The sequence below is a fragment of the Desmodus rotundus genome, chromosome 1 (assembly GCF_022682495.2).
Source record: "Desmodus rotundus isolate HL8 chromosome 1, HLdesRot8A.1, whole genome shotgun sequence".
In the NCBI taxonomy this organism is placed as follows: Eukaryota; Metazoa; Chordata; class Mammalia; order Chiroptera; family Phyllostomidae; genus Desmodus; species Desmodus rotundus.
In genome coordinates, this window is record NC_071387.1 from 112,072,117 (window position 1) to 112,087,259 (window position 15,143).

The following is a 15,143-nucleotide window of genomic DNA, read 5'->3' on the forward strand; positions in this document are numbered from 1 at the left end:
ATAAAAGAAACATAACCCCTGCCCACTGGCAGCAAACCCAGTTGTTGTACTGGACTGACGATTGCTGTTGTTGCTGTAGAAATAAACTAGAACGCCCGTTAGCAATGGGTGGGCCAAGAGGACGACTCTGTTTAGAGATCCACCTGGTGTTCATCTCTCAGGAGGCAGGATGACATCTGGTATCTCTCAGGAGGCTGGTATCCGGTTGCCTGGATTCAAATGCCAGCTCCGTTACCTCTCCCTCTGTGGCTCAGTTTCCCCATCTGTAAAATGGAGGTGATAGCGGCATTCACCTCATAGTTTGCTGCAAGAACTAAATGAGATGATGCGTGGGCAGGGCTTGGCCCAGTGACCAGCACGGAGTAAACTGGCACAAGTGCGAGTGTGTGTAATTACTCCCTTCTGCGCTTTGTGACGTGACAGCATTAACGTGACAAATGGGTAACAACTTGGGGAAATGTCCGTTTGTTAAAAAGAAGGCACCTGCAGAACATATTTATGGTTTATGATCAGGAGACAGCGTTAATGGCCCATAATGCAATTACGATGAGAACTTTTATTAGGAAAATTCCAACCAATTCATCGTTAATTAATGCACTGTTAACTTTAGAGTGTTACTCTTCTAGTCCTTGGAGAGCTGGAGAAAATAAACCTGTTGTCAAAACCCTTACCCTGAGAAGTAAATAAGAGTTGTTTGCTCCTTAGGCGGCTCCATTTGTAATAGAAATAGATGAGTTTCTGCATTTTTCCACGGCAGTATTTATTGAGCCTGCAAGTACCTTCAGAAGAGGAGAAAGGAGGACAGAGATGAAAATGTCAAGTGACAGGAAGGTTCTTAGAAAGATTTGCAAATGGCAACTTCAGGGTCAAAGGCAGAGTGTGGATGGGGCAGGTATGGATACCCCAGGCCACAAACTGGAGGAAGGCTGGGGCTCCTTGCCTCCTACCTGACCTCCACTATGCATGGTGAAGCCATCCCTCTCATGCCATTCCACCTGCAACTTTCAAAATGTGTCCTACCCGCAACCCACACCTCAGTCATCAGCAATAATCCCCATTGTGACGGCTTGTCACTCTCTTCCATTGCAATCCTTTAAATGGTGCCCAGGACCCAACATGGGGCCCCTGTTGCTGTCTCCCTATCCCTATCTTGCCCGATGCTTTCTTTTGGTCACTGTGGTTCAGCCATGCTGGCTCTTCTTTTTGTTCTCTCATTTACTGCATCCTCTCTCATCACAGGGCCTCCGCATAAGCCATTCCCTCTGCCCAGGGACACTCTTCCCTTTTGACCCAGTTAACTCCTTACTCAACCTGTAGATCTTAGCCCAAGGAACGTATCTCTTGGCCAACTCGAATAGTTTTAGTGTATTAGTCAGCTCGGGCTGTCATAACAAAATACTACAGATTGGCTGTCTACAACAACAGGAATTTATTTTTTCACAATTTTGGAGCCTGGAAGTCTAAGATCAGATGCCAGCTGGTGGGGTTCTAGTAAGTGCTGTCTCCCTGGCTTGCAGATGGCCAGTTCTCACCAAGTCCTCCCATGACAGAGAGAACCAGCTCTCAGGTGCCTCTTCTTATGGGGGCACTAATCCCATCAGATTAGGGCCCTGCCCTTGTTACCTCATTTAACCCTAATCACTTCCTTAAAGGCCCATCTCCAATATAGTCACATGGGGGGTTAGGGCTTCAACATAGGAATTTGGGTGGGGGACACAATCCAGTTTATAGCAAAGAGTATCTTTGAAAAAGGAAAGGGTACCCCAGCATGATCAAGAACAGAGCAAGGGTCTGATGACATTGTACGACATCGCACCTTTGTGCTTTGTGTGGTGGGAAATAAGGCTGGAAAGGAGAGAGGAGATGTGAAATGTAGTCATCACATCTCATTATTGATGGTAATGACAGCCACCATTTAATTTCCTTCCTGTCGTGGAAATGGTCTTAGAAATGCACATGTTTACTGCCTGTCTTCCCTTTCCAGAGAGTCTGTGCCCCATAAGCCAAGGCTCTTTGTGGTGTGTGCATTAATCTGTTGCCCACTCTGACGGTGCCTGCCTGGCATATGTGCCCATTCCAGTTACTACTCCAGGGTAACAGCACGCCCCATGTGGCACAGAACACCACATGTTTTCACGCTCATGGACTCCGTGGATCAGGAGTTTGGAAAGAGCACATCCCTACCACAGATGCATGTCAGGAGGGACAAAATCGCCCGGGTTCAGAACCACTGCTCTGTGCTCTGTACTTTCTGAGCACCTGGCCCCACGGATTCTTCCCTACAAGCTAGGGGTCAGTATTCGCCCTCACTTCACTGATGAGGAACTAGAATGTTCAGAGGTGATAGAGCTTGTCCAAACTCACAGTTAGTGAGGGAGGAGGAGGAGCTATGGCTTAAACCCAGATCTCTCTTACTTCAAAGCCAGTCTTTTCACTCGCCATGCTGCCTTTCCAGAGGGACTGCTCACAACACGTTGTGGAAAATGAAGTAAGCCATCTCGGCAGGAAACCTCCTGCCTCCCAGTGAGAGGAGTGCCTCTCAGGCAACAACCACATAGATGCCCTAAGGTGGCCCTGGGAAATGTAAAGGGGACAGGGCTGTTTTGGGGACTGGAGATATTCAATTTTTTGAATGCATGGGAAGCCCCACCCAGTGAAGAATTGTCTTTCCTCAAATGCTAGTAGTTCCTATTGAGAAACACTGCTGGGGAAGGAAAGAAAATGTGTAAAATATTAATCTGTACTGAAACCATCAGGAAAGTTGCTCAAATACAGTAGAAGCTGTTTCTTCCATGCATGGTCTAGCTTAGGAGTTGTGTTAGTTTGTCCGTTCTGCCACAGACCAGGTGGCTTGTAAACCACAGAAATTCATTTCTTACAGTTCGGAAGGCTGGAAGTCCAAGATCAAGGTACCAGCAGATCCAGTGTCTGATGACCTCACTGGAACCAGGAAGCAGGCCCTCACCAGACACTGGATCTACCGTCCCCCTGTGTTCTGCCTGGCGGAATGGGGTAGGGAGCTCTCTGAGGCCTCTTTTATCAGGGAATTAATCCCATTCACGGTGGCTCCACCCTCATGACCTAGTCACCTCCTGATGTCATCGCCTTGGGCATTAGATTTTCAACATATGAATTGGGGAATCAGGTGAGAGACACATGCATACCATAGCAGGTCAAAACCCTCATTTTATGATGAAGGAAGATTTGAATCCCAATTCCAGAGTGTATTAGCTGGTCAGGTCTGCGTCTTAACTTCCCTGTCTGTAAAATGGGAATAATCAGAACAGCTCCCTCAAAGGTTGGCTTTAAGAAGTAAATGACATAATGTCTGTTTGAATACACTCAGCCTAGGGCCAGCACGCAGGAGTAGCTCTTTCATCCTTGATGCACAGGAAAGGTAACAGCAGCAGGATGGACAAGACCTTACAGGCCAGAGCACAGCATTTTCTCAAATGATGCGTGACAAGCAAAGTGACTGGGACCCAGTGAATTGCCGTGAAATGTACCATACGCCATCAATATCTATCCCACCAGTTTCCATTTATTGGGCAGTACATCATTAGAATATCTCAGGGCTTTCGACAATAAAATCAATAAGACGGTTCAGCCATGGGCTGTGGTTTAATAACTCCAGGCTTGAATGAGGGGAGAGAAGTCAGTGAGCAGGAAAATTTCCTGAGTGCTTGGTCGGGGGTGGAGGGAGACATTTTCTCAGAATGGGAGAAAAATAACCAGTGAGCCAGCCTTCGGTCTCCAGCAGAGCAGGAGGCCATGAGGATTTAACGTGGCACCTGGAGATGGATTTGGGTAAAACTCTTTCCACCTTGCGAGATGCATTTTTTTAAATGGCAGTTGAAAAGAAAAGAAGATACCCAAAATGTGGTTCTCAACCCTGACTGCTCATCGGGTCCCTTGGCAGGGGAGGGGCTTTAAAAAATTGCCAATGCCAGCATCCAGAGTTATTCAATTATAACTCCCTGGGGTAGAGCCAAGGCGTGGCTTTGTTTTGTTTTGTTTTTTAAAGATGCTCAGGTGATTCTAACGTGCAGCTAGGGTCAAGAACCATTGGCCTAGGCCCGTGGTTTTCAGACATGAGCTCGCATCAGAAACACCTAGAGGGCTTCTTGGACCACAGATTGCTCATCCCCTCTCCCCAAAGTTTCTGATTCAAAAGGCCTGGCGGGGGGTGCAGGGTCAGAGGGGACTGAAATGTGGATTTCTGACAAGTTCCTAGGTGTTGCTGATGTCGCAGGTCAGAGACCACATTTTGAGAACTGTTCTAGAGCAGTGCTTCTCCGCTGAGAGTGATTTTGCCCCTCCTCCCAGGGGACATTTGTCAATGAATGCAGATATTTCAGGCAGGGTGCTGTGGTCGGGGCCAGGGATGCTGCTAAACATCCTACAGTAAATGAGACAGCCGTCACTTCCCACAAAACAGAATTATCTGGCCCCAAATAACAATCGTGCTGAGATTGAAAACCCCCAGCCTGGAGTAGACAGTGGTTTGGAAGCCACTGGGAATGCGGTGCCTCAGCTCCTAGTGGGTGTGGTGGTGGGAGCCTGAGGGGGGGGGGGGGTGCGGCGCCAGATTCTTGCCAGGTAAAGTCTGGTTATGGCGCACCGGTCTTCGGAGTCAGATCCATTTGTACCCTCATCTCTTCTGCTCCCCCAGGCTCTGAGCCTGGGACATTTATCCTAAGTGGAGGTAACTTCCATGTAGAGCATTGACAGGAGAAGTAAAGAGCCTGTGAAAGAACTTCATGAATGTTAAGTGATCCACAAACTGGGGTGAAAAATCAAAAGGATGGTGTTTCTCATCAGACCCCTGGCGTCAGCTCTCTCACTAGCAGGAAGATGGCCCCCCAAGAGCCTACCCCAGAAAATTCCCCCTAAAAAACCCCCTGGGCCCCTGAAGCAAGGACCCCTGAAATCAGAGAAGCAAATGTTGCAGGAAGGACCTACAACCTGTCCCAAGACGCTTGGGGCTGCTTAGGCGTCACTCTGTGCCTGGAGTTCACCTGCCCTCATTTGTTTAACAGACTCAGCACATCCCAGATGGGAAGCAAGCTTGTGGCATCTAATTAGTATTCTCCAAGCTTCCTTCGCACTTCTCCCATCTTCACAATTTTTCAATATCCACATTCCACCTGCCCTATTATTCTCATGTTTTCATTGAAATCTACTCACTTGCATTTTAACTCAAGTCAATTTTATTTTAAAAGTAATTTTGCATCCCTGCTATAAGTGGAAATCTTGCTATCACTTGCCATAAAGAGACAGCAACTATGCAAATGAATCAGTGAAATCAAAACAGTGGGATTCAGTGTGAGCCGGGTTCCCCTGCTGCCTGCCAAAGATGCCAGTTTTTGTGGGCAGATTTCCTCTGTTGGAAAAAGAAGTCCACTGAGCGAGTGCTATTGAGGACATGTTTGCCTTGACCGGAGACTTCCTGGGTGGGCTAATCAGAAGGAGCGAATGAAAGCCGAAAAGGGAATCACTGTCTCACTTTGACTCAATGCCATTTGCTCTCCATGGACCACAGAAATCTCCCACTAGGGAGCTCTGACATCATATTTACAGACAGCAGCTCTGCAGTCCTCAAGGTCAGGTCCTGGCCCACCGCTCCGCAGCCGTGTGAACAGGTGACAGGTTTCAGTGCAGTGGATGAGGGCTGCAGCGTCCCACCACATCGGCTCAACAACGGACTCTTCCACTGTCGTGCTGTATGACCTTATTTTGACTAAGTTATAGCTCTTAGACCTCGTAGGTAAGCACTGTTTGACAGATGGGGAAAATGAGGCACAGATTAGCCAAGTGACCTGTGAGCAAATGGTGGGTTCAAGAGGCTGAGCCCCCACGTAGAATGGCTGAGTTAAGTGCAGGATGGGTTCCTCAAGATAAATAATAAATAAAAATTATAGTTACCATATGATTCAGCAATTCCACTTTTGAGTATATACCCAGAAGAATTGAGAGCAGGGTCTCAAAGAGATATTTGTACACATGTTCATAGCAGCGTTATTCACAAGTGTCAAAAAGTGGAAGCAACCCAGCTATCCACCAACAGATGAGTGGATAAGGAAAATATGATCTATGTATACAGTGGAATATTACTCAGCCTTAAAAAGAAAGGACATCCTGCCACCTGCTCAAATATGAATGAAGCTGAAAACATTATGCTAAGTGAAAGAAACCAGTCAAAAGAACAAGCAATTCTATGATTCTGCTTATTTTAGGTCTCTAGAACTGCCAAATTCATAGAGACAGAAAGTACAATGGTAGCCATGAGGGGCTGGCAGAGGGAGAATAGGAAGTCACTGTTTAAAGGGTAGAGTTTCAGTTTTGCAAGATGAAAACATTCTGGAAATGGATGGTGGCGATGTTTGCAGAGCAATGTGAACTTTCTTAACATTATTGAACTGTACACTTCAAAATAGATATGATGGTAAATTTTATGTTATGTGTATTTCACCACAGCCACAATTTTTTTTACAAAAGAAGTACCAGATTCTTGGAAGGCTTATTAGGGGATTGTGGGGGGGCAGAACCAAAAGGGAAGGGGAAGCAGGTCAGGGCTGGCTTCACCAAAGATAAGGTCATTTCTCCTGAGACCCAAAGGGTTCTGGCCTGGCCAGCTCTGTCCTTAGAGCTGTGTTCTCTCATCTCTTCTCCCAAGTCCGTGATCGCTGCTTAATCGTCTTCTCATTTGTTAATAATTGTGGTCTGAGGGAAATTCCAGGTGTGGGTGTTTACTTGGGAGCCTGTGAGGACTTGGGGAAGAACCCTGTTGCTGGACCCGTTGGTTAAATTAAAGTTGACCTGATAATTGAGGATGAACAGTGAAGTAGAAATGATGGCATTAACCTTGATGATGATGACAGCTCTTGCTACATGCTAGGTGCTAGGCTCAGTACTGGAAACGAGTGTCCATGCAAGGCAGATTCTGTGATTATAAGATACCCTTTTTACAGATAAGAAAACAGGCTGGGAGAGCTTGCATAATGGGGCCAAGTTCACACAGATCTGCCCGACCAAAGGCCATGATCTTAACCCCTGCACCCTGCCTCCTCCTCCTGGATCACATTCATGCTACACAGTATTGCTGGCATGGTCATTGCCAACTTCACATTTGTATAGCACACTGACCCTTGCAAAGCACCTTTATCTTCACCATGTCTTTGGAGCCCAAGGATGACATAGTTCTTATTGGACCCATGACTATACTGAGAAACACAGAGTTTGAGTAACGTGCCTAATGTGGCACAGCTAGTTCCTGGCTCAGCTCTCTGCGATTTCCTGTCCTTGGCCTTTGCACCTGCATTGCAGAAATACACTTGATATTCTTCCCCAGATACCTGGCTGTTTAACATTTGTCTGAAGTTAGCTTCTCCTGCTGCCTCTAATCACTCTGGTTCTTCCACTTACTTTTCTGTTTTGTGCCACGGGAACCTGATTACATTTTTAAATTCATAGTTGGGTTTTTGGGGGCGCGGGGAGCTGGGCAGTGTTTGGGCTTCGGTCGGTGATGACACACGCAGCTCCGAGTGCACGCCACTGCTTTTTGGGCTGCAGCTGAAAGTCAACCGACATGCTTCTCCGAGGAACAGAGTTTTCTCTTTTTGAAATGGGACCCAGTTTGACCCAGCATCGTGGCATTGTTGGGGCCCCAGCGTCACAGACCCGCTCTATTCCCAGCTCAGGCACCTCCTCACCGGGACTTCTCTGAGCTTCAGATCCTCCATAATGTAATAGGATGATAATAATTCTTTGCTCAGAGGTTTGGATAGAAGTAAAAAAAGTCATGCACAGAAATTACTTCACACATGGTAGGCACTCAATAGACAGCTGGTATTAGAATTATCTATAAGCATCCTCTTTATGGTTGTGTTTTATTATAAAAGCAATCCACTTCACAAAATGCAGATAATGCAGAAAAGCACAAAGAAGAAATGAAACTGTCATGCCACTATATGCACTTCTGTTAATATTTGGGAGCATGTCTTTTAGATTGTTATGAACTACATTTTAGGACTTCCCCTTTGCTTGCTATACTACAAGTTCTTCATCAATAAGTATTAATAAGACCTTTGCGTTGATTCCTATTTGGGACCATTATAAACACTGTTGAGGTCGAGGCCCCAGGACCTTTGCACTTGCTATGCCAGGTGCCCAGAAGCCTCCTCCATCCCTAATAATTACATGGCTCACTCCCTTGTTTCACTAAGAGCTTGCTCAAGTGTCTCCACTTCACGTCAGCCTTCGCTGGCCGCCATTGCCAAATAAACCCCATCCCTTAACATGCTAAATTTCTTTTTCTCCGTAGCCTATATCACTACCTGTGATTGTATTCTCTGTGTGCTTACTTTTTTATTGGCTTTCTACCCCACTAGACTAAGCAGCATTTGGGAAAGGACTCTGTTGTGTCTGCTGATATGACACAGGAAACAGAATGCATGAGTAAATGAACAAAAGAACATCTTATACATAGAGACTTTTGGATTTGCCTTCTCCTTCCCTTAGCATGGATTCTTAGGAGCGGCGTTTCTTGGTAAAGGGGAATGCATACTTAAAATTACAGTACTTGTTGCCACATTGCCTCTACCAGAGTTGTGCCAGCTGCTGCTCCCTCCAGCAGGATGAGACAGTCCGTTTCCCTGTCTCCTGCCACGCTGGAATCTTGCCACAACCCACTGAAGATCCCACTCCTAGTGTAGGAGGCTGCATGCTTTTCAGGACCACAGTCCCGGAAATGGTGGCCAGCATGTGGAGGAGGCCCACGCCAAGAGCATCTCTGCCCCTGGCTGCGGTATGGTTTATTGTCATCTGCAGCTCCCCTGTGTCAGAGCAGCTTGCCGGAAAGGTCATTACAGGAGCCACGGGTGTGGAGCAGAAGTAGCAAGCTGCTTATTGGCCACTGGTGAAGGGAACCATGTGTGAACCTCAGCCCCTTGAATGACACCCTGCCCACACCCTGCTGCAAGGTGGGGCAGAAAACTCATTCACTCATTCTCTTGTTTATTCAATAAACCTACTAGAGGTCCTACTATGTGCCAGTATGGGGAGCAGTTGCAGTTGGGATTCTGGAGCCAGCCTGCGAGTGTCCCACCACTTTTGGTGGGTCCCTGAGTGAGTTGCTTCACTTCTCCGAGCTCTGACTTCTTCCTTCATCCCTAGGCTCTTGAGAGGGCAGGACCTGGCCAGGTGAGGGGGAGGGGCGGGTGTGTAAAGGACAGAGGCAGATGGGGCAGGACAAGCATTTTTTTTAATTCTGAGATTCTGGAGCTCATGTGCCTTTGCTTTTAAGGATAGCTGCAATGTTTTGAGTTTGACTGGATCCAGCTTGTCCAATGTGGCTACCTTCCTGCCCTGTCTCTTCCTGTCTCTCTGTGTGTCTAATTATATGTGTTTGTCTCCATTTATATCTGTGTGTGTCTCTGTCTTTCTCAGGGTTTCTGTTTAGCTCTCTCCATATGTTTCTCTCTTCATATATGGGAGTAAGGGGCAGAGGGGGTTCTTTCGGTCTGAAGGTCTCTCTCTTTTGCTGTCAATGTGTGTGTGGCTTTTCTGTGTTCCTATTCATTTTCCATGTGTCCATCTGTCCATTTATCTATCCATTTATCTATAATCTACCTTTTTCTCTCTATTTGCCTTTTTGTCTCTGCCTCTCCTTTTCTCTCTGTGTCTCTGTCTCTCTTCATATCTCTGTCTGTCTACCTGTCATCCCCATATCCCTCTCTCCCTCTGTGTGTGTCTCCTTTCTTTGGACACTTTTGGTCCTTCTCGCCTACCCCTACGCCCAAAGTAGCTCTCCCCCAGAAGAACTCTGAGTTTTTATTCCTGCTTCTCTTAGCTGCTCCTCAGACAAACTGTGTGACCCCTGACTGTATATTGAAGTGGGGGATGCTGGAGTGAGAGTGTTTGACTTCCCAGTGCTCCCTCCCCCTCTCCAGAAGGGCAACATCCTTGTTCCAGTCTGTCTATCCGTGAATCTCCTCTTCATTCTAAAACCCTAAAGAGATGTCACAAAAGGCTTTTCTCAACATCAATGTGCCAGTTCCTTTAAAGACCAGCACAAAATCTTTACACCAGTCCTCCAGTCTCCCAGTTCTTCACTTTAGCAGAGGGTGGGTTGGAGATAGCAAGGCCAGCTATGGGCCTTGCAGCCACTCACAGCTTTCACTCCCATCTCTGTCCTCGCTTACTGTGTGACTGGAGAAAATGCTCCTCCAGCCCCTCTGTGCACCTTCCCCCCAGAGCCAAACAGCAGCTGACGCAGAGCCTCTGCACAGTACTGGTGCACAGCAGGCCCTCGGGAGACATCAGCTCCTCTGAGCCAGAGCAGCCACTCTTCTCCACAATGCACGCCTGCACTCATTCATTCATTCACCCATTCAGCAATGATGGCAAGACACACTATGGCTGGAGAGAGCACAGGCTGATCCCAAAGGCCCCATGAGTCTAAATTGCTAACTCCAGATCCTTGTTACCCAGAGACCTAGGGGCAGAGGTGAGCAGTATCATCTGAGTGCAGCAGGGGCCCCTAAGGAGTGGACTCCTATGAAATACAGTGTCCTGGACCATGCTTGGACCTTTGGAAATCACCCACTGAAATTCCGGTAGAGAAAAGTGGCACAAGTAGCAGGTGCTTTTAAGCATCCCTCCCTTTGTTCAATGAAGAGTCTCCAAGGGTGGCAAGGAGGGCTCACACCCAGCCAGCACACTGCCTTTGACTGTGGCTGTGGAAAGAGAATATAAGTTTTTCTCACACATTATTTTTTTACTTTAGATTTTCACATTCCTTAATCCATTCGTAATACATTTGTGAAAGCACACTCATGTCCTACATGTCTTTGTCCAGGCTCTGTCCGGGGCTAGCAAGTGAGATGTCTTAAGGATACTTTGTGGTTGGTTGGTTGGATAGAGGGAAGGAGGGAGGGAGCCATAGATTGTTGTGTGAGTGTTCAAAGGAACATGTTCCCTCCAGGCAGATGTCCCCCTCATATGATCACCAGGAAAGCCCAGAGTATGGTGACTGGTTTTGAGGGAAGATTAGAGGGTGCTGTAGACAACCTTCTGGTTGCTACCCCGTCAGTCTTCAACCAGAGCCAAGAGGATAAGTATCCCCAGGGTCACAGCTGCTGATTGAACAGCCAAGGAGCCCAAGACAATTAGGACTCATCAGGAGAGCTTAAAGAAACGGGCTCAGAAGCTTTGGGCTAAACTCTCTGAGGTCTCCTCTGTCCCTGTAGATAGACTGTTCACTTCTTCCCAACCCACCAAGAACAACCTGAACCCACAAAACAATTTCTATCACAAAACAATTCAACATGGTTTTCTGTTTTCCATAGTTGCCTGAGAGCTCCTCAAAGGCAAGGATTTTTTTCTCCCAAATTTTATTTTTCTAGTACCTAACACAGAACATGGCATGTGGTATAGACTAAGCTAGTATTGTATGGATCAATGAGTTGATAGTTAAATGATTGAAGAGTGGATTCACAGATGATTTGCTTTGAGGATGATGGGTGAGTGGATGGATGGATGGATGGTTGGTTGGGGTTTTTTTAATGAGAAGCTGTTGAATAATTTGCTAGATGGGTAGTTAAATGGTTTGCTGGATGAGTAGTTGGAATTGTATGGATGGATAGATGACTGGATGGATGGCTGGGTGGGTGGATGGATGGATGGATAGACAGATGCATGGATGGATAGATGGATGGAGAGATCTGTCCTTATTAACAGAGTCAGCTTCCCACATGATGCAAGAATCCTCCCTGCATTACCTCTGATAGTCCTCAAATGCATGCTTATTTACCTGCAATACCTTATTTAACTCACAAAGTATTTCATTAACTGACAAGCAGAATTGTCGTAAACTTTTCCAAAATCTGGGTATGCTACTGTGGTATATACTAGTGGCTAAGGGCATCGGCTTTGGAAACAGACCTGGGTTTGAATCTCAACTGAACTAATTAAAGCAGTGTGACCTCGAACAAATAAATCCCTTGGCCTCTCTAAGCTGTGGTTTCCGCTTTTGCAAAATGGGAATATCATTATGTTGCAGAGTGGTTATGAGGATTACATGAAACAATGAATGGCGAGGCTGATTCTCAGTAAACTCTATTGCCATTCCTATGGTACTGAACCAGAACGGACCCTCCTGTGATTTTTTTGAACCAAGAACCACGTGTGTGCTAGCTGTTGTTACGGTGTTATATATTTAATGACAAACAAGACTAAATGGTCCTTCATCTCTTGGAGTTTATGTTCTAGTGAGGTATTTAAACAATAGATAAGTAAATGAATAAACAATTTCAGAGAGTGTTAAATACTCTACAGAAAACTGGAAAAGGATGAGGTGAAAGAGTGGTGTGGCTGAGGGGGGCGGCCTTTTATTGAGCTGTGAACTAACCACAGGGAGACGCAGTCATACAAAGATCTAAGGAAGGCATGTTCCAGGTAGCAAGAATAGCCAGTGAAAAGGTCTTGAGGCAGAAACAAGCTTGCTCAAGGTAAAGAAAGAAGAAGACCAGGGAGCGAGGTAAGTAGTAGGGCCGATCAGGGCAGAGGTCTGCAGAGGCAGGTCACGTAGGCTGCGGAGGCTGGGCCCTGTGATCTGGTCATTAGCCACATTAATCTCATCCCGTCCTCTGAAACCAGGCAGAAGGTGCCTTGTTCCTTTGGCAGCCCTTCAGCTTTCCAGTGACAGCTGACAGGCTCCCAGTCTCCTCACCTCCGGGCTAAAGAGCCCCCATTGTCGGTCTCCCCAGTTAACATTGTGGGACACATGCAGCTAATACCCTGACAATGCTCGGGGCCCATAAACCTAAAAACCCACAAGAAGTCAGGCAAGACTCAAAGGAAATTGGGCTGAAGAAAGCCAGGAGATCTCTGGTTGGAATTTTAATGAACTAAACCGATAAGCTATGTTTCTCTGTGAAACCTTGCCCCTGGTGCAAGGAAAAAGAGGAGAAAATTCCAGGATAAAAGACATTTGAAACCGTTTGTCCAGGTGGATCTTGTGTAAGATACAGGCTTTCAAAGAAAAGTAGGATGTGACTGATGGTGGCTGATTGCCAGCCAGGCTGACCTAGGAGCTTGAGCGGGGCCATCAGGATCTAGACCCCCTCCATCACTCAGCAGTGCTTTCTCAGTGCTGGCTGCCCCCTCAGGCAGCGTCTCTCCAGGTGGGGACAGAAGGTCTCCTGGAATCTCCCAGTTTCCTGTGTACCGGATAAGAATGTCTCTTCTATAGTTGTTTCAACGAAAATCTGGAATTCTGTCTTCTTGGCTAATTAGCTTCATTGGGTCACATGTTCACCTGTGAGTCACATACACTATGGCCAGGGAGATGCAGTGTTCTACCTGGCAAAGCCAAAGCCCTGTGAACACCCTTGGAACTGATGATGGAGGGAGATCCTCCCCATCTGTGTGGACTGAGAATGGAGGAGGGGGATGATGCCTCCCAAAATACTGGATGGTATATTTTTGTTATGTAAGATGAGTAAGTTTTAAATATCTTCCGTACAACTTTGTACTTAGAGTCAACAATACTATTCGGTACTCTTAAAATTTTGTTAAGAGGGTAGCTCTTATGTTATCTTTTCTCACCACAATTTTTTTAAAAAAATGGATACTGTTAGGAGGAAACAGAAGAATGGATCCTAGCAGGCAAAAGCAGCGCAGGTATCTCACATTTTCCAATTCAGAATTAACTGCTCCTTATGCTGTAGTTCAGAGATACATCTCTTATACCTATCATCTCCTTTTGTTCAATAGTTTAAAGTGTGTACCTATATGCCTCCACCAGCTTTTTAAAGCTCCTTGGGGTTGGAAACTATGACTTAAGCACCTGAAGGTCCCCAGCTCCTGCTGCAGAGGACAGTGTAAGGGTCCAGGATATGCTTGGTTAGGTTGAATCAGGTTTCAGGGCCCAATAACACTGTTGTGCCCCTTCAATAGTCCCCAAGATGAAGCATCAGGGAACCTGCCCCCAAAGGAACTGCTGATCCTCACCCACCCCTGTGGTCTTTCGGGTTTTCCCCAGGCAAAGCCAACAAGAACGTCCAATGGGACGAGGATTCTGTGGAGTACATGCTGGCCAACCCGGTCCGAATCGCTTTTGTCCTGGTGGTCCACGGCCGTGCCTCTCGGCAGCTGCAGCGCATGTTCAAGGCCATCTACCACAAAGACCACTTCTACTACATCCACGTGGACAAGGTGAGACCCTCTTCCAGTTGCCCCCCTGCTGGCCTTTCTCTGTGGGTCTGTCTGCCCCCCTTCAAGCCACCCTCCCTTTCAGGGGAGGCTAGTAGGCTGAACAGCTACCTCTCCTGGAGTGTTTGGTCTGGAAGAGCTGTGAGCATGTGCAGGTTCTGGTTTCAGAGTTCCCAGCTGTGACGTTAGACTTTCTCCATAGATACTCACTTTCTTACCCTTTTGCTTACTGTCCCACTGGCCAGTGCACTGCCTGCCACTTTGTGAGGATAGCACCCCCGGAGCGGGCACACTTTTTCTATAAAGGACCAGATAGTAAATAGTTACGCCTGAAGGCCATACCCTCTGTCACAGCTACTCAGCTCTGCCATTATCGTATGAAAGCTGCCGTAAACAACGCATAAATGAAAGTGTGTGGCTGTGTCCCAGAAAAACTTCATTTACAAAAACCTGCAGCAGGCTTGCTGGCCCCTGAGCTATCTTGTCCCAGAGGTTTCTGGTAGTCTGCTGACGTGACGTAAGTATGTCCTTACTCAAAAGGTGAAGGGATGCTCGATCTGAAGGTCTGCTTCTAGCAGGCCTGTCAGAGGGTAGCAGAGACTTTCCACCCCTCAGAATACATCTCAGGTTTGATAGCCATATTTCAAAGCTTGCTATCCTCAGACTGCATGCATCAGCCTTATATAAAATGCAGAGTCTCGGGCCCCTCTCGAACCAGTGTGTGAGAGGCAGGGCCAGGGAGTCTGCATTTTAAATCACTAAAGCAAAATATTAAAAATAATAAAGGTTCGAGTAGCAATGCAGAAAGATGCCCCAGGCCTGAGCCAGTTACTTGGCAAAGTTCAGAAACCCTGTCAGCTAGAAGGGAAGGGACAGAGGGGGGACAAAGGGCATGTCTGTTTGTTTTCTGGGCTGCTGAATGTCATTCC

General features: G+C 46.9%; 1 protein-coding gene across 1 annotated transcript in view; it reads left to right on the plus strand.

Moving 5' to 3' along the window:
- XYLT1 (xylosyltransferase 1) overlaps nt 1–15,143 on the plus strand; it is a 302,709-nt gene that overhangs the window by 202,757 nt on the left and 84,809 nt on the right. The window contains exon 4 of the mRNA XM_053929510.1: nt 14,045–14,217. Coding sequence (XP_053785485.1) covers nt 14,045–14,217 — 173 coding nt within the window. The remainder of the gene's footprint in view (nt 1–14,044; nt 14,218–15,143) is intronic.